This window comes from Vespula vulgaris, chromosome 13 (genome assembly GCF_905475345.1).
Source record: "Vespula vulgaris chromosome 13, iyVesVulg1.1, whole genome shotgun sequence".
NCBI classification, from domain to species: domain Eukaryota; kingdom Metazoa; phylum Arthropoda; class Insecta; order Hymenoptera; family Vespidae; genus Vespula; species Vespula vulgaris.
This window is the reverse complement of record NC_066598.1, coordinates 1,985,614-2,009,731: the sequence shown is the minus strand read 5'-3', so window position 1 is coordinate 2,009,731 and position 24,118 is coordinate 1,985,614. Positions and strand designations below refer to the sequence as shown.

General features: G+C 28.4%; 4 protein-coding genes across 6 annotated transcripts; 2 read left to right on the top strand and 2 right to left on the bottom strand.

Annotated features, from left to right (window-relative positions):
• Nucleotides 1-8,471, bottom strand: LOC127068348 (tudor domain-containing protein 7-like). 3 transcript variants are annotated; one of them, XM_051004394.1, is made up of 17 exons: nucleotides 8,179-8,471; nucleotides 7,093-7,246; nucleotides 6,786-6,985; nucleotides 6,552-6,700; nucleotides 6,279-6,384; nucleotides 5,820-6,167; nucleotides 5,579-5,752; nucleotides 5,088-5,438; nucleotides 4,815-4,982; nucleotides 4,473-4,724; nucleotides 4,157-4,402; nucleotides 3,736-4,086; nucleotides 3,447-3,664; nucleotides 3,159-3,363; nucleotides 2,974-3,092; nucleotides 2,743-2,894; nucleotides 1-2,652 (listed from the first exon to the last, which is right to left on the bottom strand). In XM_051004394.1, the coding sequence occupies exons 2-17, from the start codon at nucleotides 7,172-7,174 to the stop codon at nucleotides 2,429-2,431; spliced, it is 3,345 nt and encodes a 1,114-aa protein (XP_050860351.1). In that variant the 5' UTR covers nucleotides 7,175-7,246; nucleotides 8,179-8,471; the 3' UTR covers nucleotides 1-2,428. The 3 variants fall into 3 exon arrangements, with proteins under 3 accessions (XP_050860351.1, XP_050860352.1, XP_050860353.1); XM_051004395.1 differs by lacking the exon at nucleotides 8,179-8,471 and adding an exon at nucleotides 7,729-7,966 and having other exon boundaries at nucleotides 7,093-7,248; XM_051004396.1 differs by lacking the exon at nucleotides 8,179-8,471 and adding an exon at nucleotides 7,801-7,966.
• Nucleotides 8,472-8,738: 267 nt separating this feature from the next.
• On the bottom strand, nucleotides 8,739-11,897 carry LOC127068355 (polyadenylate-binding protein 4-like). Its single transcript, XM_051004426.1, has 4 exons — nucleotides 11,365-11,897; nucleotides 10,642-10,952; nucleotides 9,624-10,569; nucleotides 8,739-9,445 (listed from the first exon to the last, which is right to left on the bottom strand). The coding sequence occupies exons 1-4, from the start codon at nucleotides 11,555-11,557 to the stop codon at nucleotides 9,003-9,005; spliced, it is 1,893 nt and encodes a 630-aa protein (XP_050860383.1). The 5' UTR covers nucleotides 11,558-11,897; the 3' UTR covers nucleotides 8,739-9,002.
• Nucleotides 11,898-12,872: 975 nt separating this feature from the next.
• LOC127068616 (trafficking protein particle complex subunit 8) lies at nucleotides 12,873-20,201 on the top strand. Its single transcript, XM_051004964.1, has 10 exons — nucleotides 12,873-13,432; nucleotides 13,632-14,073; nucleotides 14,158-14,403; nucleotides 14,474-14,977; nucleotides 15,101-15,620; nucleotides 15,695-15,880; nucleotides 15,964-16,716; nucleotides 16,785-16,941; nucleotides 17,045-18,146; nucleotides 18,238-20,201. Exons 1-10 carry the CDS (start codon nucleotides 13,276-13,278, stop codon nucleotides 18,503-18,505), a joined length of 4,335 nt encoding a protein of 1,444 aa, XP_050860921.1. The 5' UTR covers nucleotides 12,873-13,275; the 3' UTR covers nucleotides 18,506-20,201.
• On the top strand, nucleotides 20,064-23,763 carry LOC127068617 (dihydrolipoyllysine-residue succinyltransferase component of 2-oxoglutarate dehydrogenase complex, mitochondrial). Its single transcript, XM_051004966.1, has 9 exons — nucleotides 20,064-20,220; nucleotides 20,765-20,789; nucleotides 20,942-20,990; nucleotides 21,139-21,209; nucleotides 21,332-21,459; nucleotides 21,519-21,851; nucleotides 21,905-22,080; nucleotides 22,168-22,618; nucleotides 22,704-23,763. The coding sequence occupies exons 1-9, from the start codon at nucleotides 20,146-20,148 to the stop codon at nucleotides 22,836-22,838; spliced, it is 1,443 nt and encodes a 480-aa protein (XP_050860923.1). The 5' UTR covers nucleotides 20,064-20,145; the 3' UTR covers nucleotides 22,839-23,763.
• The last annotated feature ends 355 nt before the right edge of the window (nucleotides 23,764-24,118 follow it).

Sequence of the window (24,118 nt, the reverse complement as noted above, 5' to 3'; positions counted from 1 at the left end):
TGAAGTAGTATAATTTATTAATATTAATGTTTGACATTTTTAATTTGTAACGTTTTTATGAATACATTAAGTAATATTTATAGGAAAGATAAAGTAAATTTATATATAATTTAGTTTTCAATATCATTTTCAAATAAAAGCTTGAGTTTCCTCAGACTTACGTAGTAATTATATTTCAGCGGCATATTTGAATCCATTTTGCTTTTAAACGATCTTCCCAAAATTTATATATTTTAATTATATTTATATCATAAATTTACATCTTTACTAATTATTATAAAATTGTATTCTCTTTTCTATAACTATAGTATAAATAAATTTGTCTATATGAAAACTTATAATTTATAATTTTTTATTAAATATAAATTATAAACGAAAAATAAAAATTAATATACTTATTAATAATATTACTTTTTAAATAACGATTATAAAATTCAACAAAACAGGATTTTTACAAATAAAGATAAGGAAAGAATGTATCTTTTTTTATTTATACAAAGTTACTTTTTTTTTATTGGCACCTTTCATCAAGTTATCAAAAATAATATATTACCATAACACAACACGATAAGCTATATCATATATTATTAATATAACAAAATAAAAATATATTCTTTTTTTTATGAAGAACTATGTCATGTCCAATATTAGATATATTTAGACATTAGATATAGCTAATATACACGCAGGGAAGAAAGATCACCATATTATATGTTCTAGTCTAATAGAAAATACTGAACAATGAAAGTTGATTTTTTTTTCTTTTGTTATCGTTAGTATCGTTAATATTACTACGTATAAAATTTTAAGTAATATATATTATTAATAATAATTAATAATAATTCAATTATTATATAATAATTATTATTAACTACGCGATCATATAATTATTCATATAATCATTAATTATTATTGTGATTACTATTGATAATATATATATATATATATATATATATATATATATATATATATATATATAGACACACATACACACATATACACACATACACGTATATGTTTTATACTTTTATCTCATAAATTATATACTTGTAAATTTTAATTAATTTTAAAATTTACAAATATGTCTATAATAATATAATTTGGCACTTTAGAGCCAATATCTTTCTCCTTCGAATCATATGAAAACGCACACAATAATTCAATTTTGCAATGAATATAACAGCACCAAAATATTGATAAAATTATAATAGGAAAGTTATCAATATTTATAATTATTGCAAAAAAGAGAAACAACAAGCCAAACAAAAAAGTAAATATTTAGAAAACTAACAAAAATACACTAGGTGTACTTTTATATATTCTAATTTTATATATAAATCTTTAGTTTTAACCAAAAAATATGAAATATTTAGATAAGTTTCAACTTAGCTATATATATGCGCAGTTAAGCCGTTCATATAATTTAAAAAAAATGTTTCAGACAAACACCTACGTTACAATTTTATTTTTTATTTAATTAATTACTTAAACAATACAACAAATTGAATGATATTTTATATATTTCTCTGTTTTCTTTTCTTCTACTTTTCTTTAATTTATATCATAACTAATTATTTTTTAAAGTATTGGGATAATTAGTCTGAAACATTTTTTTAATAACATTAATTTCATACGTATTAGTTAAAACGAAAAAAGAAAAATCAAAAAACAAAATGGAATGCTTACAATCAAATTATTATATCTATAGTCCTCTATAGACCACAGCCAAAAATTTCTTTATAGTATTATATAAAGTTACTACAAGTTGATGAGACTACATTATTTAAATTGTTTTCTTTTTCTCTCTCTAAATTCTATGAAAGCTATAGTTGAATGAAAAAAATCTTTCAAATTCATAGTATATGTTCGTCTAATTTCTTAAGAAAATCATAAAATTATTTAAGAACTCTCAAACGCTATTTATGTCGAACTTATTTATCTACGATATAATATATTATCATAATTATAATAATATATAAAAAAGTCTCTATTTTTATAGATTCAAGGAACATATAGATAAAGCATATATACCAGTTATATACCGATGTCTCCCTCTTTTTTTTTCTTTCTTTCTCTGTAAAAGAGATATCAAGAAATTTGATGGAATATGTTAAAGATGAGAGAATAGATAATATTTTAAATATATAAAAGAAAAAAAAAGAAAAAAATAATTATAAAAATTAAATCTTTCGTGAACACAACCTTGTAAAATACTTCCTTAGAGACATACACTCTACTTTTTTAATTAAAATTATAATGATCTCTTTTAATAAATGTCTTTTCTTTTCTTTTCCTTTTCTTTTTTTTAACTTTTTTTCTTCTATTTCTTTTTTTTATTTTTTTTGTGTTTTTTTTCTTTTTACTATTATTTCAGTATAGAAATGTATGTTAACTTTTGGTACTACTATTCTGAATTACTATTATCAATTCAATCTGTATATACTGCACGACCTTCCTCTACTAAAAGCTGATCAATGTAAATGTCTTCTGATGTCTCTACATCTATCAATTTTAGACCAAGTATAGTTTCAGCGGGATTTACATCATCGTGAGTTGATTCAACAACTATTGATACAAAGTTCTTTTCTAACACCAATCGTTGAAATCTTAAGCAATCCTCCACTGACCAATCCATGTTAATAGGCCTTATTCCTATTAATTTATATTATTTTTATATTTATGTATAATTATATATGTGCGATCAATACGAAGAAGTATGTTATACCTATATAAATTACTTACCAACCAGCTTGGCCTTTATTGCTTGATATGGTAATTCTAAAAATTGACTTTTTAAAGGTTGTAACTTGTCTAACGATAGAATAGACACATCACCAAAATCACAGAAATATACGGTGACCATATTTTCATTGATAATATTCAAGGCGGATACTCTAGAAAGTAGAATTTTAATGATAAAAAAATATTCAAAATATATAATGAAATATATAATATATATAAAATAGTTATTACCTATACCAATGCTCATCTATATGTTTAGCTGCATAAAGATTTCCTTCTCTAATAGATTCAACAGTTGGATATGATCCATGATAAGTCAAACAAACTTCTTGCAATTCGATCATCATCGCCTACATTCAAATTTAATGAACATATAATTATGAAAAATTATATGAGATTAATGCGAATATGAATACCTCTAAAGATCGTTTATCATCTAGTGGTTGAACAGTAAAATTTCCTGGATTGGCAGCCATTGTAATATGTACATCAAAAAATTCACCAAGTCCTGTGATTTTCGGAGGCTTTAATGTTTTTATAACGTCATCGTCTTCATTCGTTATAGTTCGTGATGTAATACGTTTTCTTGATTTTACATTATTATTACCATCTCCAATAGTTCTATAATAAAATTATAATAAAGATAATAAAGAATAAATTTTCATACATTTTATTATTCTAAACATTATATTATTCTAAAATACCTTTTAAGTTCTTCGTAAGCTAAGGTAGTATTAATAGAAGCAAGAACATTGTCGGGTTGAATACGTTTAAACAATTCTACTAATGGTGTACCAACAGTTGAATGTGTGATCACCCTCATTAGAATCGGTTCACCCTGTGGAACAAGCTTCCTTATCCGGGAAACCATCTTCTCATTACACATTGATTTTTCAATATTGTGAAGATGTACTTTCATAGCCTGAGATATATGCATTAAGAAAATTGTATATGGATCATACGATCAATTTATACGAAGAAAAAAGATTTTACCTGTGCAGGATACTTCGTCAATAAATCAGAAAGTTTTTCCAAATGCAATAAATTAGCTTTACTCGCAATAACTGTATTTCCAAAATCAATTAAGAACACCTTTACTTGACCATTTGGATAAATATTCATCACTTCTCCTCTATACCAATTTCCATCTACAGATACAAAATATTTTTTCATTCTATCGACAACAGTAACTATACTGTATTTCAAAATATCTGCAGTTAGTCCGGTTTGTGTCAAACGATTTATCAAACGAATTAGATATTTCATCCCTTCTGTTTGTATCTGAATGTAAACATCACCATTCTTTTCTACGTGTGAGACAAAAACTTCTGTTACTTGTCCTGCCTAAAAATTAATGTAAAACTATAAATATTAAAGTAAACTTAAGAGAATAAAGAAATGATTATGTACTTACAACGTTCATTTGTGGTAAAGCTATAATATTCTGCAATATTTGCTTATATAGAATTTTATTTAAATTAATATCATCTGGACCACTTGTATCATAAAATTCAACTGTAGCATATGGACCATCTTTATCAAAGCCCTGATTAAGCACTTCGACATAAAAAGCTTGGCCAAGTAACAAATTTTCAATGTGAACCAAAACAGTCTCACAATCTCTAAAGTCTTCCAAACCAGCTAAACACATACGCATTGCCTGGAAAAATTAGATTTTTTAATGATGTATATGATAGTATACGTTTTATGTGTATGTATTAAAATATTACTTGTGCAGATAGGCTGCAAAATTTTTTATCCAGTATATATAAATCACTTAAGGGACGTTGATCTTCATCGCCATGATCAATGAATAACACAGTAACCAATCCAGTATTACTATCAAATTCTTCACAGCGAACTCTATGCCAGCAATCATCTTCAAATATCGCATAATAACCTCCTATCTCGACTGATTTAATAGATGTTTGACTTCGACTATAGTATTCCATCATCTCAGCTATCATAATATCGAATTTGTCCTGAATATCAAATAAAATTAGTACTTATTAAATCTACAAATTATTTGTAAAAAAATTATTTTTCATAAAATTTTTAATATCATCTCTTACACTATAATCAGGACCAGCAAGTCGAACCCAAACATCAACTGTACTTATCACACAACAAACATATACGATCCAATACTGATCTTCTGGTAATTGCAATTGTCCTGGTATTGTTGGTCCTATTGGATTCAATAGTATTTTATCTGATTTTGGTGAAATTGAATCACATACCTAAGATAAAAATACAAATATTTTCTCCATATATTCTTGAGAAGTTACACTATAAATGTAATGAAAAACAGTTTATCACAACTTTCCAATAAATTTACATTTTACCTTCTCTTTTTTAATCTCACATCGTTGTAAAATAATTGAATTATCAGCACCTTTTTCTAATATAATTTCAGAACACTCTTCTATGATGTCAAACCAATCTGCAGGCAAACACTCTCCATATCCTTGTTTGTAATATACAGGTATTTGATCTTTGAAAACTCCATTCATGTGAGTATTTACAATTGCCACTATACGTTTTTGTATTAATTCTTTATTGGTAGTTTCAGTGATATTAGGTAATGAACCAAATTTATCAATAAGATCTTTTAATGCTATTTCAGCTGCTAATCGTTGAGCTTCATCATCAGAACTTACATCATATGGATAATTGCTATATCCATGTGGTCCAATCTATATATTAATATGTAAAGCAAAATATTATATAGAGAATATCTTATATATATATATATATATATATATATATATATATATATATATATAAATTCATACACACACAAATTTATATTATAAATAATTAGGGTATAGTGTACCTTAACATGAGCATATATACCCATTACTGTTGAGGTTTTAGCAGTTGCTGGTAATATCCTGTATATAGGTTCAGGTAAACTAAGATTTCTTGCACAGATTTTCAATTGATGTCTCGGATCTTCTATGGATACTGTCGATTTTAAAACTGTCTTCTTTTGATTATTTTCTTGCACCTGGTAAAAAAAAAACATTACACTTTTTTACAATTTCTAGAAAGATATATATATAAAATACACGAACCTTCAATGGTTGTGCAGCAGCAAATGAAATTGGTTTATTCCCTATTAATTGTGCAGGAGATAGTGGTGATAATACTTCAGAATGTTGAGATGTTGAGACATTATTACTTATAAGCGAATGGGATGGAATATCTGAATTAATTTTAAGTCTGCCACTTATATTTGAAGAAGATTTTTCATTACTACAAGCTTCTGAATATTTCTGCACAGTGTTTGGTTTTGATGTTATCACAGGTATTGCAGATTTTTCAGCATTGTCATTGCTTTTAAAAAATGTATTATTATTGGGTTTATCAACATTTTGGTTCATTATTGTTTGAATAGCATTTGATTTTCTATCCTTCAGTCTCTAAAAATATAAATGATTCATTACAGTAGATATTAGAATCTATTAATAATGCAAATTTATGTCATTCAAGAAGAATATTATTATTATTAACTATGCATTAAAAATATTTACTTTGCTAGGACAAGTAGGTGATCCTGACACCGGTTGTATGTATCTAGGTCTTCCTAAAGAAGATGGCGGTATATATCCTGTTGGAACTTGCATGAGAGGTACAATCCTGAATACATTGTAAAATATAAGTTAATAATTATATAAAATATAAGATAATAATATCTATTTTTAAAAATAAAACTTATAATATTTATTTTATTCTAAGATTAGAAAATACTATATATAGAATCATGTAATAATAAAATAAAACTATATTTTTTTTTAAATGTATACTTTTCTTGTTTTTGGTTAGTGTTGTTTTTCATAGAATTTTTAGTTTGCATAGAAGAATTTGCATTAACATTTTTCCCAGGGAAAACAACTTTCTTTGTTGAATATGGCATTCGACATGGCGTTGAATTGCGGTAGAAACCTTTTCGTAACTAAATAGTATATAAAAATTCTTAGAATATCATATGAATATTTTCAATTTTATCAAATATAAATCACATATAAAATAAAAGTAACCTCTTTTTTATTTGCACTCTTTTGTTGTGATATTAGTTTGGAAAGATGAGAAGATTTCTCATTAGGTAAAGCTTCTACATATGTTTGTCCACCTTTATTAGTAATTTTAATTCCAGATATTGATTTTAAGAAAGCCTCTAAAGATTGATATCCAAGCCTACGATATGGTATATTTTCACCAATAATCGTTTTAAAATCTCCTAGAATGAACATATTTCTTTGTATTCATATAACAAAATAACTATGTTATCAACCAGAAAATATATTTTCAAATTCTACGTATTGTATTAATAATTCTTTAACTTACGGTTTACTTCATCTATGAGTACCCCTCCTTTTGAAGACAATAATGCTGCTCTCAAGTTTCCTATGACCTTATCTCGATCCATTTTTAATGCTTTATATATTAAAAATATAAAGCACAAAAACAATCGAGTCTATAACTCTCATAAACTATAAACCTGTGAAATATATTTTGTCTATTTATATTTCTAATATATCAAAAATTATTCATACAATGACATGAAATAAAATATTTTAGAAGTAACATTTTGCAATTAATCGTCAGGACCGTCTAAATGTTTCTTTTACATTTAATGTCCTTTATATGCAATGACTTTAGCATTAATTTCTTAATGATATATAAATATGCATATATGTTGTATATTATTTATAAACATTCTTTTTTTAAACAAATAAAATATTAGAAAATTCGTGGATAATAAAACAATTATTCTCTCGAACAAATGAAGAATATCATTCTTTTACATAATGTGTCGTTAATCGACCATACGTTTCGAATTAGTTAAAAGAATACATATAATTTATATAAAATATATAATAATTAATAATCATTGAGATGACACAAAATAAAAAGTTGATGTTAAATAAATTTCATAGAAAATGATTAAAATATAAAAACTAAATAAATGAATACATTCCTTTCATATTTGAGGCCGCATATTCGTCTCGCACCTTTGATGATCTGTACCGAACTCTTAAATAGGCTACGTACAAATTAAAGCGTGACGTAGAAAATATTTCCAACGAAGTACGTGAGAAGAGAAATCAATTTCTTTCGATCAGTATAAATAAAAAAAAGAACAAATCTCTCAAGGAAATTATTCGTAACTATTGAATTTTTAATTAACAATTCGATAAATTAACCTATATTATTCGCAATAATTACAGTAATTTCTCCAAAACGATTTCAACCAATCGTGCTTGAACTACTTAAGTAATTATGTGTATTGTGTACATATATACGTATAATATATATGTATATATATATATATATATATATATATATATATATATATACATATGTGTACGATTATCTATCTACCTTAATATCAAATTCGTCATATATTTATTATACAAGATTAATACTAACCGGCTTTATTCAATTCTCACGATAATTGCGTCAACAATTACTTAAAAAAATCTATAAAACTCTACAATCCCGGTGTTCTGCGATAGACTAATCCACAACTACGTACTTGACATTTCTCCTTCACGTTTCACTGTTTATATCGTACGGTCGAAAATCATATTTGGGCTGCGTCACACTTTCATGGATGAAAAAACTAACCTATCATGCATCAAGTGCAGAATACCACGTGATCAACTGACCAATCACAATTCAGACTTTTTCTGCAATCACAATTACTTGTAAACCGCGTATTTCAAAACATTTCACATATAAAAACTATCGCAGGCATTTTGTTCATTTATTTTCATATTTGTATATAACAATTTTCTTCTTTCTTTTTCTTTCTATAATACATAAGTTATCGTATCATTGAATTCTTAAAAAAAAAAGGTTCAACAGTAGGTTTTATTTTTATTTGAAACTTCAATTGAAAATTATAAAGGTTATTATACATGATCGTATACACTTAATACAACACATTCAATTAAAAAACCAGGGAGATAGAATAAAAATCAAGTCGATTTCTACCATCAAAGAAAAATTTATTATCATAAAACTTGAAGAAAATCCTCTCGCGATCAATATTAGCTTTCAAATATAACTTGGTTGTTTTTCGCCATTACATAACAATCGCTTAAGCCATCATAAAGCTTTTTTAGGAGGAATTTTTTAAACTGAGGATTAATTGCAAAATGACAAAAAAGAGAGAAAGAAAAAAAAAGAGAAAAAAAATTAAAGATAATTAAAATGATACGATAAAAATGACAGCTTAATTTTTATGGCGTTTATTCTTTTTTCGAAGCCACAGCCTGCTTGGCTTGATGAGCCTGCAGTACTGCCACAGCCTCCTCAACCTTGGCCTTCAATGATTCGTTATGCTCCAACATATGAAGGAGCTCCGAATTATCAATCTCTAACAACATTCCTGTGATCTTCCCAGTGAGTTGTGGGTACATGCATTGAATCAACGGGAACAAACGTTCTCCCAACATTTGTTTCTGCTCCTGTGGAGGAGCAGCTGCTAACATGGAGGCAGTCAATGGTTCTTGGCCTTGAATGTGAACTGCCTGTTGGACTGGAGCTTGAGCAGGAACTGCCATTGCTTGCGGAGGATTGCGCATATTTGAAGTGTACTTATAATTGGATGGACGACTTTGAGGAGAAACCCCAACTGCTTGTCCAGCCATAGAACGTCCTTGCATGTTTGCACCACCTACCGTTTGTTGACCTATACAAAAATTAATATTTAAGATTTACTCTCCGCATAATAATATTTTAATTATGATACAAACATAGACATTACGAAGACTATATATAGTCTTCGTAATGTTTATGATGATAATGATAATGATAAAATAATGTATTATCTTATTAATAAATCATAAAAGATTTATGCAGTTTGTTACCTGTAATTGGTCTGGCGGATAGTGTATTGCGCATAGTACCAGCTTGAGCAGCAGGAGCTCGAGGAGCAGCTCTGAATGGTCCTTGCATAGCAGCAAAGCCTGAACTACCAGTCTGTGCATTGGGTCGTACTTGATTTGGTTGTGCTGGCCAACGGGGTGTCGCACGAATCTGTGAAATTTGTGCTGGCCCATAAAATCTTTGTGGTTGAGGAATAGTAGGTAAATAATAACTGCCAGCACCACCAGGTTGAAATATTTGGCCCATTTGTTGCATACGCATGTTAGCCATGCGTTGCATATATTGTGAGGCAAGATGAGCCTTACGATCTTCTTTACGTTGAGCTAAAGCAACGTATAACGGTTTCGAACCTACTATACGACCGTTCATTTCTGTTACAGCCTTAGTTGCTTCTTCTGGGGCTGAAAAACATACAAAGCCAAATCCTTTGCTACGTCCTTCTTCCATCATGACTTTTGCAGAGGTAATAGTTCCAAAAGGTGTAAATTCTTTTCGTAGACGTTCATCGTCAATGGTGTCATCCAAATTCTTTACGTAAAGATTAACACCTTGATAACGGTTTAACCGTTCTATCTTCATTTGTTCAAACTTTCTCTTTAATTCTTGTTGACGTTCCGCCTTCTTTTGAGCTCTACCTACATACATGCATTTTCCTTCTGCCACTTCTTTTCCATTTAATTCCAAAACAGCTTGTTCAGCGGCATCAGGATCTTCAAAGGCGACGAAACCAAAACCTCGAGATTTTCCGTCATCTTTATTCATCACTTTATGACTGATGATGGTCCCATATTTCTCAAACATCTCTTTTAATTTATCATCGGTCATGTCTTCTCCAAAATTTTTTACATAAACATTGGTAAAAAGCTTCGCTTTTTCTCCTAATTCTTTTTCACGTTCTTTGCGAGGGATGAACTTACCGACATAAACCTAAAAATTTAAAAATAGCAATAATACAAATATAAAACATAATGAAAAGTATGATAATAAATGATATATTACCTTCTTCCCGTTTAACAACATTCCGTTTACTTTGTCGATAGATTTGTTAGCGGCTTCTTCGGTTTCAAAATGAACAAAACCATATCCTTTAGATGCACCTGACTCATCTTGAGCAACTTTGCAACTAAGTATATTACCAAAAGCAGAAAATGTATCGTACATTGCTTTATTGTCTATATTTTTATCTAAATTTTTAATGAAAACATTTCCAACACCAGATTTCCGAAGGGAAGGGTCACGTTGGGACCACATGATTCTTATAGGCCGCCCTTTAATCATATCAAAATTCATCGTATCCAGTGCACGTTCAGCTAAAATATAAAACATATATTAATAATGTTGGATGTCAAAGACATTAAACTACGAAATAATTCCATATAAATAAACAAAATCGTAAATATTTGCAGGAGGATCATAACAATTGTTTGCAGCAAAAAAAGATAGTTAATAAACATAAAAGATAAAAATTATTATATATCTCGGCATATCATTAAAAAATAATATATGTTTAAAGAATAAATGATATTATAAATGTCGAATAGACGGCATGAATCGTTCAATCGTCATCCATTATTCAAAGTATTGCGAGATCCAATATGGTGGCTTTGCACAATGCATTGCACGTGCCATGAGCGTATAAATAAAGCATGGTAAGATGGTAAGAGGAAGTGAAAATTTTGTTGTTTGTTTCATGCGTATGATTAATAATAATAAAATACTCACCATCAGCAGGTTGTTGAAAGTTGACATAAGCGTAACCAAGAGATCGTCTGGTAATCATATCACGACAGACGCGTATAGAAAGTACAGGGCCAGCCGACGAAAACTTTTCAAACAGCATCGCCTCGGTGATGTCGGTATGCAAATCTCCCACATAAAGCGAAGCCATAGGGTAGTTTGGAGCTCCTGGATTCATTTTTATAGTTTACCTGGTCTTACGGGCCGTTAACGATGAAAATTTCTCTGCTTTTTGGTTTTCCTTGATTCTTTCAATATGGCTTGCCTTCAGACCACGTCGCTCTTCGTAAAGCAATTATTATTTTTTTCCACACTTTATTTAGGTATCGCGGTTTTCAGCAACGGTTTTACGATTTTTTTGTTTGTATTTTTTGCAATTTTATATTTTTTTTTGGATTTTTTTATAGGAGAGTTATTTCACGAATGGAAGTGGGTTGTGTGACCTATTTTGTGGAAAAAGGAGACACAACCACACGTGAACACAACTCTACTCTTAATGAGGAAGAGGCGTTGAAAGTAGTTCTCCTTACGCTTATATACACAACCGTAGAATGCACTTAGCGGAAGGAAAGTAGTCCCTTTTCGATAGCTTTAGGCGCCATCTTTGATTATTCTCTACGAAGAAGCTTATACATTTCTTTCTATTAAAACGATAAAAGTTTCTATTGATTAATTTTTTCTTAGTGTATTCGAATGATTATTAATGAAATTATCTTTTCACAAATAAACAAATATAATTTTATTGTACAAAAAAAATACAACCAATAAATACGAAGAAGCGCCAACATGTAATGACCAATCACAATACTCGATAAATATCATGATGTTATATACTACTTAACGCTCAAACGTGATTGGTTGTTACTTTCATATTGCAGAATCTTTTTTGTGATACATTAAAAATAAAGAAAATATGTATAACAATATTATTAGGATATCGTATCAAACATGAATAATTTAAATGTGTAAATAATTTCATTATGATTATATTTATCATATGTTAGTAATAGAAATTTTTGTGTTTTGAATAATGTTTTGAATAATCACATGGTTTGAATTATTAATTTGATTGGTTAAATGTCTGGAACTTTATTATTTCTTATATTACTACGTTCTCGTATGTGATTAAAAATTAAAAACCATCTGTTGATAAGTATAAATTTGATATAAGTTGATAAAATATAAATTACGTAATATTTCGATATCAGTATTATTTATGTTATAAATAATATAATCGTTTTATCTTCAATATATACTTTTATATTGACGAATTATTGAAAATTTAGATAAGACAAAAGAAAATCGTATTAACATATTTTTCTTTTTTTTATTTATCTATGTCAAGTTCTAAAATAAATAAAACAGGAAGTTTATTTGATTTGATTTATCAATAATCAACGACGCGAGTAGTGATTCATATTTAGCGCCAATTTGATTGGTGAAAAGAGTTATGAATTTGTAGATGGCGCGAAATATCATTTATATTAAGGAAAATAATAAAATTGCGGTCTCATGGAAATGTCTGCTCTGTTTGATTCCCTCTGGGTTGGTTGTATTCATCAATAAAACTACATTTTCAACAAAGATGTAAAGTCAAGAGAGAAGAATATAACATGATTAAAAAAAAAACATGATGGGTCGTTTTCTGAAATCTAATGTATTCGTAATATTTGCTAGACAGCTGTTTCATTCCGGTAGACATGTTCATCCTTACGAGCGAAGTACTATGTTGCTTCCGTCGCTGTCACTTTTATTCACGTAAAATAATGCGTAGATCTAGTGTAATTATAAATGCAAATATGTGTGTATGATCGTAGTGTTCGTAGTACTTAATAAAAAAAAGGATTTGTTCGCTCGTTAAAAAAAAAATTATAATAATCATTATAAGAAATAGTAATGGCTCAATGCAAGTTAACCCCACGGGAATTTATCAGCAATACCTTTTCGCCACAAATTGCTGCAGTATGCACATCTGCTGCCGATGCAACATGTCAGAAAAATAATTTGTCATTTGTCGAACTTTTGCAACCATTCTGCAAGTTAAATACCGAAGGTAATGATGTTTATAAATTAAGAAAAAAGAATACCTTTTGTGTTTCCTAATTTTTTAATTGCAAGTTATTTGTTATCTCACTATTATTGTTGTATACAATATGGTTATAAAGAATTTCTAGTTCTATCAAAACATGTTGGAATGTCAACTATGTCTATATGATAAATATTTTATTATATATATTATACGATTATTCTAGGACATTTCAAAGATCCTCAAGGAAATATTGTAACCGTTCGAAATCTTCGACTTTCTATACAAGATGTTAATGCACATCCACCTGAATCTAGCATTGCAAGAAAAATGATGAATGAGGCTGTTAGTTCGGCAATGTGTGAACGTACTACAGTTATTCGTATTGGAACAGTTGATTTAGATATTCCTTTATCTGTTCCATGGTTTGAAGCATGGAGAGAAATGTTTCTTAGTGTGCAGTTTCCTTCTGATCATGAGTTTACAAGACATTTTCTTGCTTGCATGATCATTGTTTCAACAGCAGATGATAATCCTTTAGACAAAGTACAAGCAATGGGTTCACAATTACACCAAAGTATTCCTGGAAAATTACCAAAGTGGTTTAATAACAATGCATTAAGATATTACATCCTAATACATGATGCCTTACTGGATGATAAGATCAAGTAATTGTTTTATTTTTTTATGAATATAATAAATATTATTTACTTCTAAATTTGAATATATATTCTATTCATTTACTTTGATAGGGCAGAGAGTGTTTTTACAGAAATGAAAAATATTTATGGTGCTAATAATTGTTTCCTTTTACAAATGAATTCACGACCACCAGGACAAATTGATGATAATTCACACTTACCAGATCCTTGGAGTCAATTTCTAATAAAACGTACAGAATTATCAAGTGGTAGCGAACAAAATAGTTCACCACGTACTCCAGCAGATACAGGAGGTGTATCTGCTATGCCAAATGAAGTCACAACAGAGTCTGAGAAGTAAATATTGCATGATAAACAATTGTCATGAAACACTTTTGAAATCTTTAATCATATTATTCTATTACAGATCAAGTCAAGCTGGAACACCGGTTGTTCCACAAAATAATACATTAGTTTCTCCAGATGTAGCTGATACAATTAGTCTTTCTTCTGAAATGTCAGAACCTAGTAATGTGCAATTAGAAGTTGGACAAGAAGCAGTGTCCGTAACTATTCATCCTCTTAGTCCAGAAAGTGACAAGTTACATAATATTAGTTCTACTACTAATATTAAAGCTCATATAGCTAGTAATTCTCCAATTAATGCCAATGTTTGGGCAGATTCTCCAAATTACATTGCTGCACAGCATGGTGCTCGATTATCTACACAAGATCTTGAAAGACTGAGATCACTTATAACAGAATTTTGTTTGAAGAGTTTATTACCATATGTTGAGAAACAAATTGGTTTATTAAATGATGTTATTTCAAATAAAAAGGGTGTTAGTAGATCACTTTTTAGTGCAACAAGAAGATTATTCGGTACGAATAAACCAGGAGCGCCAGGATCTGCTCCATTAAATGCTGTGATGTATGTTCTTATTATATATATATATATATATATATATATATATATATATATATATATATGCATTTATTTATTTTCTTTATCAATTACCGTATAATCAAATATTGAATTTATTTTAAATTTCAGTTACACTGCAGAGTCTTCTGAGTTACAATTGCGTCGATTGGGTGATTTGTGTTTTATATTTGGTCATTATTCGCTTGCTTATCAAGCGTACCATAGTGCAAAACGAGATTTTGCAGGCGATCAAGCATGGCTTTATTATGCAGGTGCTCTAGAAATGGCTGGTTTAAGTGCTTTCATGCAAGGTGAAATGAATCGAAAAACAATCGAGTATATGGATGATGCAATATTAACTTATTCAAATAGTTGTAAGATGCCGCAATTTGCAACGAGAGCAACATTGCTCAGTGCAGAATGCTTGAAGGGTCGTGGATTATATGGGGAAGCAGCAAAACAATTAATTCGTATGACAAGCGAAGATTCTGATTTGCGTTCTGCTTTACTTCTCGAACAAGCTGCTTATTGTTTTATTGGTCCGAAAATGATGAGAAAATATGCGTTTCATGCAGTCTTAGCTGGACATAGATTCTCGAAAGCAGGCCAAAGGAAACATTCTTTAAGATGTTATCAACAAGCTTATCAGGTAATATTGATTACATGTTTTTTCTAATGTAATATTATAATGGTAGATTCATATACATTTATTATTATTATTAGGTATATAATAATAGAGGATGGTCATTAGCAGAAGATCATATACACTTTACCATTGGTAGGCAAGCTGCTTCTTTAAAGCAAGTTCAAGAATCTGTCAAGGCATTTGAAAAATTATTGAATGCTAATAGTAAACAACCGGCACCACAACAAGCTGCTTTCCTACGAGAATTTTTACATATTCATAATGTGAGTTAGCACATATAAAATTAAAATACCATTAACTCATATCAATTCTAATTGTTTTATTAAACCATTATGTGTTCCTATAGTTATTACTTCAAGAAGATGCTACAAATGACCAGGAGCTTCCTGTTTTGCCTTTACCATTAATAGATAGCAACAATGTTAAAGTATTATATGGCCATTTGTGCGAATCAACTGAAGATAGTATTTCGGCGAGTCATGTATCGCTAGACGATGAAGATGGTCAAGACGATGTTAGATGGTCAAAAATGGAAGAAATACTTATAACCGAAGCTCAGGGAACACAACCTATGATATTTAAGCCATCCATTATATTGTATTCGAGTATAAGTAATAATACTGTCAAACCAAATGCTGTCTTGAATGAGCCAGTGCATTTTTCTATTGAATTACATAATCCACTGCATATATCATTACCATTATCCAACGTAACTTTATTGTGGTCATTTACTAGCGTCAATAATACTATTACAAATGAAACAAATTCGGAAACATCGTCGGAATCAGAACTGGTTGATACACAAGTAATCAATTCAATAATGTTACATCCAGTTTGTAAACAACGTATTGTATTATCTCTCACACCTAAGCAAGTAGGACAGGTAAAAGTCTTGGGTTTGAAGTACAACATGTCTAATCCAGTTCATGCAACGCTAGATCCACTTGTTATGAATCCGACAATTTTTGTTGCTGGAAAACGATTGTTTGAAATTAAAGGTCCTAAATTAAAAAATATTAAAGAAAAACCAGGCATACAAATGTATGCTGTGGATTATAGATTAGAAATGAATGTCATCAAAAAAGCTCCATATATACAGGTAAAGAAATCACTTATTTTACTTATTATATTATTCTAATGTTCGACTGAACTAAATTATGTTTACAGATCCATTTTAGCAAATTATCATCAGAAATGTTTTGTGGAGAAATACAAAAGGTTGAAGTAACTCTAAAGAATATAGGAAATGCACCATTAACAAATATTTATGTTACTTGTGTCAATGCTAAGTTATTTTCATTAGGAAATGAAGATATACTTGATGGTAAATTTTTTTTTTATACTTCGATGTTCAATGTGTGTGTATGTGTTTATAATTTATTTAAGATATTAATCAATGAAATTATAAGTATATATATCATTTCCAGAACATTCATTAAAGAAAAGCAATAAAGCTGTAACAAAAATTTTGCTACCTTCAGATAAAAATAATATTTTAAACGTAGGTGATGTTCATAAGATGCCACTGTGGATTCAAGCACCTCATAAAAAGGGAAGTCATAGATTAGATTTACTTTTCTATTATGAAAATGTTGACTCTGAAAGTATTCCAAGACACAGATTATGCAGACATACGTGGCACTTGGAAGTATTGGATTCAATACAAATCAAAGCAATCGCATCCAGAAGTGCAGTATTTAAAGATACTTTACCGACATTAAATATGAAAATGTCTGTAAAAAACATGAATCAGATTCATGATACTATAACAAATGAAATTTCAATATTAGCTGTATCTTGCCAAAGTGATACTTGGTCAATATTTAGATCATCTGTCCTTCCATCTAATATTATAGTACACCCACAAGAGATGTTTCATTTATTGTTTAAATTACAAAAAAAATTTGATAACACAGCAATATTCTCTAATGTATCAATAATAGAAGATAATAAGAGTGATGAAATATCGGAAATAGCTTATCCATTCATGAATTTTGTACAAAAGAGATATATTTTACCATTAGATATACATGAGAATGCAGCTGATATGCAATTGCAACTTCAAGAAATTAATCAAAAGGATAATGATCCTCTTCTAAACACTATGATGATGAATTCGGCTTTAATTGTTAGATGGAAAAATAAAATAATAGAAAATGGTTATGTTGTTAGGCAAGCAATTGGTCAGCATCATATTGACATGAAATATTTGAATCAAGTTTACAAATATCCAAAAGAAATGCAAGTAGAACAAAGTGAATATTGTGGACGTTTGAAGATATTTGGACCAGATAGGAATATACCAGATTTATCGATTACGCATAATAAAGAACAATTTCTAGGAATTGATCTTCAAACGAATGCAACTATGTTCTGTAAAAATATAATAACATTTTCTTTAAGTCATCTCAGGCAAGGCGAGCATAATTTTAGAGAAAATAGACTTTGCATTATACCAGTTACAATGTATATACAAAATCATCTCCAATCAAAAATAGATGTCAGAATAAACACCATTGGAACTAGCAGGTAAATATGTGATTATTAAACATTTAAAGGCATATACATATACATTACTTATTCATCGAATTATATTTTAATTGATTTTTTTACTTCACAGTGATACTCAACTTCCAAGTATTAAGACTCAACTTTATTCACCACATGCTTCGACAAACTTTCGATATATTTGTCATTCAGCGATTAATTGTTGCATAGAGTCTCTCGCACAGAATACTATAAAATTGCAAGCTATATTATCAGCTCCTGGTACATACAATCTAGCAGCAAGAATAGAAGTTTCTGTAAAAATTGTAAATAATAGAGAATTTATTCCTCAAGAATGGAATATGGAAAGTATATGCATTATGAAGAATGCAGCTGTATAAAATTTATTATTGCAATATTAGGTATCATTCAGATAACAAATATCACATAAATTACTTTGTTTAATTCGATTAAAAATCATTCCTTTGTATATCAATACATCTTATAATTCTTTTACTACTCTACTTCTAATAGTATTTTATAGATTCGGAAAAAATATACATTTTTAACAGAAAAAAAAAAAAAAAAAAAAACGTTTGAAGTGACATAATTTTCAGAACTTTTTTGCTTAACTATAATATTTACCCATAGCTATAATAAACCATATTGTTGAGAGAAGTAAAAGAAAATCTTGAAATAGAGAAACGATTTTAAATATTTTAAACTGCGATATTATAAAATAGGGGTATGTAAAGAATTTGGAAACTAAGATTATATAAAACAGAAATTCAATTGGGGTTGATGCATCTACCTCATGAAAAAATTTACCATATATAACTTATTTGTATATTATTATTTCCATAATAATTCCATACGTGTGAGGAATAATTTACTTGACTATTAAAACGATTAATTAATAGAATACATTGAAAAAACATTAAATATTACAATTAATATTTCATAGAAACATATCGGTACTAAATACATGAATATGTAACATTGACGTTCATTACGTCACTGACGTTCATTACGTCACTGATGTACATTTTCATTGACGTTCCTTAATACTGTGTTCTACAAAATGAAATTAATATATCTATCATTTCTTACAAAATTTAGTCACTTGAACATGCATTTCCCAATTTAGGTATTTTGATCTTTTTTGTAATCTTTATTTATATCGTAATCATATTTTACATTTGCCTCTTCATCATGATATATCTTTACGCGTGTCAGGTTTTCTTTTTCCTTTTTTTTTTTATTAGACTTATAATTAATTAGAAATTATAAAACAGTTTGTGAAATAGTATATGATGAATATATTAAGTCTCATCATTAACATCAAAGTAATTTAAGAAAAAAAAAAAAAAAAAATTTGAACAAAATATAGACAGATAATTAAAAATTATACAAACTTGTATTTCATGTATTTTATGTACAGAGAATATTTTAAATAATATATATATATGTAAATAGACTTTCATACTGTAGCATGTACCTATTCAAAAACAAATATAGGATCAGATTAATAATATATTGCATTTATAAATTGAATGTCTTTTGCATTACTGTCAGATATGCAATATATATAATTTAGAAGTTATTTGATTAAAAAGATGTAATAATATTGTAAGTATATATATACTTACAAGAGAGAGTGTATATATTTAATTTATATTTCCCATTTCCATGAATCATTTTGCCTATTATCACACTGCAATTTCACTATATATATAAAAAATATTGCAAATGCAAGAAAAAGAACATAATTAAAACAATTTATTAAAAGTAAAGAGAGATTGCAATACACAATTTAAATATATTCATATTTTTAAAAGTATCAAATTGTATTATTTTTATATGATGATACATTGAAGTGATTTTTTTAAATTTAGCGCACAAATAAAATCGACCAATCAACTTTTAGTATTACTACGCAAACTCTAAATATTTCTCTCTAGATATTTGATTTCTCAGTTTTTTCGATGTGCTTGTGCTACCATCACAAGACGTACACCCGAGTATAATTTTCTATCTGAGAATGGCCGCGATGTTGTCCAACTGTTCGCGGTATGCGCCTCGTGTAATATCACGAATTTCTATATTACAAAATAAGGTAAATGTCGTTACGGTCACTGATTTTAGTGACGACGTTATTTCTATGGTAATATATGAATTCGTACAATTAAATTTCCAATGTTCTTTGAAATAATTTTGATAAGAAAACTTGAACTGTCGAAACTACACCACTCTTTTACCTCTCCTTTATTGTTATATAACAGAATAATCTTTGTTAATTTCATTTTTATCTTATTAATCATTAAAAATCATTGTAATTCTGTATGCACGTACATATTTTATATATATATGTGCGTATATATGTATATATATATTCATTCATTTTTAAATTTTCTTATTATCTTTTTCATAATCTTAGTGAATTTAATAAATAAAATCTTTTACTTTCATTCAGGAACAATACTTATTTTTGTCCTCTTTATTACATGCAATGCACCTTACTTTAATGATAATATTGTCACTGCGCTAATCAATCATTAATGTTGTTTTTTGTATGTATTTTACTAATATTAATGATATTTAAATCAATTAATTTCATGATAGATGAGCAAAGTTACAATTCCACATCACTTTTTTTGCAGGTTGTGAGATCCTTACAAAAAGAAGGTAAGGTAATTCATTATCAGGGACAGTATATGTTAAGAAAGTGATGTGATATAGTCAGTTCTAAAAGTATTATCTTTATAGAGTGCCATTAGATGACATTAAGGATAACTATGAATACATAACCTATTAATTACATAAAATCATTTTTGTAGGACGTGTATTATATATCCATACCAAACATGTGGATGTCACAACTTCATTGTAAGTAAAATAATCTATTTATAAGGAGAATCTATTTATATATCTTCATTATTTCAATGTATTTAATATTCAAATAGTATCTATAACAACATATTTATCTATAGAATTTCCAGATTAAAAGTAATTTTTTGGTAATATTCTTATCTAGATACTCTAAAAATAGCACAATTCATAGATGGAAAATTCCAACTAGACATTTACGTTCCACATCTGCATTGTGTAAGCAAACATCAATTATACTTTCTAACATAAAAAAGTAGTTTTTATAAAATATTTTTTGAACAAAATATTTTATGTAAAAATCAATACAAAATATTGTTATAATTTTTTCATTATTATAGGGGAGATAAAAGAAATTGTAGTACCAGCATTTGCAGAAAGTGTTAGCGAAGGAGATGTGAGGTGGGAAAAAAAAATTGGTGATCTAGTGAAAGAAGATGATGTCTTGTGTGAAATTGAAACTGACAAGGTAAATTCACTATAAAGGTTCTTATAATAAATTATTTGATTATCATAAATATATTTCAGACTTCAGTTCCTGTTCCTTCACCTGGTCCAGGTGTGATAAAAGAGATCTTTACCAAAGATGGTGATACTGTAAAACCAGGACAAAAATTATGTACTATCGATATTGGTGCTACTGACGGTGTTGCTGCAGATGTACCAAAGGCAAAACCTGTAGAAGCTGCACCGCCACCACCTCCACCTCCACCTCCAACTCCACCTTCTGAAGCTCCAAAACCACCACCACCTCCACCTACAACTCCACCACCATCTGTTGTGCCACCACCTAGTGCTAAACCTCCACCTCCTCAACCACCTACTGCATCTATTCCAGTTACTGCCATCAAACATGCACAGGTGAGAAAAAATGATGTATATTTAATTTCTCATTTAAAAAATCAAACTTTTAGGCATTGGAAGGAGCAAAAGTTCAGTTACCACCAGCAGATTATACACGTGAAATAATTGGTACAAGAACAGAGCAACGAGTTAAAATGAATAGAATGCGTTTACGTATAGCGGAAAGATTAAAAGAAGCACAAAATACGAATGCCATGTTAACGACGTTCAATGAAATTGATATGAGGTTATTTATAATTTTATTATACCATTGAATTTATCAAGGCAAAATCTGCAAATGCATTAGTACTTACATTAATAATTTTTTTTGCAGTCGAATTATAGAATTCCGTAAAACTCAACAAGAAAGTTTCACGAAAAAATATGGTATCAAGTTAGGATTCATGAGTCCATTTATTGCAGCAAGTTCTTATGCCCTCAAAGATCAACCTGTTGTTAATGCAGTCATTGATGGCACTGATATAGTATATAGAGATTACGTCGATATTAGTGTTGCAGTAGCTACACCAAAAGGTCTTGTTGTTCCTGTTATACGTAGTGTGGAAAATAAAAATTTTGCAGACATAGAAATTGCTTTAGCTGCATTAGGAGATAAAGCTAGAAAAGGAAAAATATCTGTAGAAGATATGGATGGTGGCACTTTTACAATAAGTAATGGTGGTGTATTTGGTTCTCTTTTGGGAACTCCTATAATAAATCCACCACAAAGTGCTATTTTAGGAATGCATGGTGTTTTCGACAGACCTATTGCAGTTAAAGGACAGGTAGATAATTGATTCTTCGTTCGTTCGATATAATTTCTATTTATAAAAGAAAAAAGAAAAAATACTTATGCAATAAATTTTACAGGTTGTTATCCGACCAATGATGTACGTAGCTTTAACATATGATCATCGATTAATCGATGGTCGCGAAGCTGTGATGTTTTTGAGAAAAATTAAAGATGCAATAGAAGATCCAAGAATAATGTTGGCTGGTCTTTAGACAGAACGATAACATTCTCTCTTATTGAATCACTTTAAATACACCTCTTATCCCTTTGTGGGATATTTTGTATATCACTGTGTATGCTGCTCTATTGTATTATATTTTATTCATTTGGAAGATTTGATATATATCGGTAAAGTTGTGATGACTGAGATTAAAAGAATGTATGACAGATGTCTAGAATTGAATCCAAAACAATTTTAGTACATCGCAAGGGCATCGCGTTAAACATGCATAAATTTGAAATTCGTACTTATATTAATTTACTCAGATTCATTTCTCACATACACCTGGTCTTTTAATGTATCATACTTTTAATTTAAATGCAAGATGTTAATTATATACTGTCCATTTAATATCAATTATAAACTTTAATTATTTTAATGTGTTTCAACATAAACATCATTTTAGTATAAACTTACAAATATTTTATATATTAAATTACTAACAACTATATCGAATAATTATTGCTTGTTATACCAAGTTTGAAATTAATTGCATGATCATATATTCTAATAATCATAAGGATAGTTTCCTATTTTATAAATGAATGACCAAAACTATATCATCCTTATAATTATACAATTATTTACAATACAATTGTATATATTAAATTTGTTTGATCCTTGAATTTTTAATACTTAGTCCATATATGTACAGATGTGTGTGTGGTGTGTATATATATATATATGTATATATATATACACAGACAAATAGACAGACACACATACACATAGTGTAATTAAACTAAATTGTTTTAGGAAAATCATCCACTATTTATTTTGGATTTTATTAATTCTGCTGTGAGAACAAAGATTTATTTATGAGGTGTTAGAGGAGTGATAATCAACAAGGGTTAGAAATACTCTATTGAAAATAGATGTATGTAAATGCTACAATAAAATCTCAGTGATTTACCATTCATTAGCATTGTTAATAAAACAAAAATATACCATTAAAAGAATTTCATATATATATATATATATATATATATTATATATTATATATATATATATACACATGTATACATACTATTATGATAAAAGTATTTTCAATTTTGCATTCATGTCGTATATTGTGCACATATTTCATTAAATGGAAATAAGATTCGCACATATTTATATGTACACGACACAACTTTTGCACTTGAAATAAATGCAAACAAAAGATTAATTTTTTTTAATGTTTTATAAATTGAAATAATTCCCTTTAACATAATATATATTTCATATACAAAGAATTAAATAATAATATAATATTAATATATATTTGTTCAC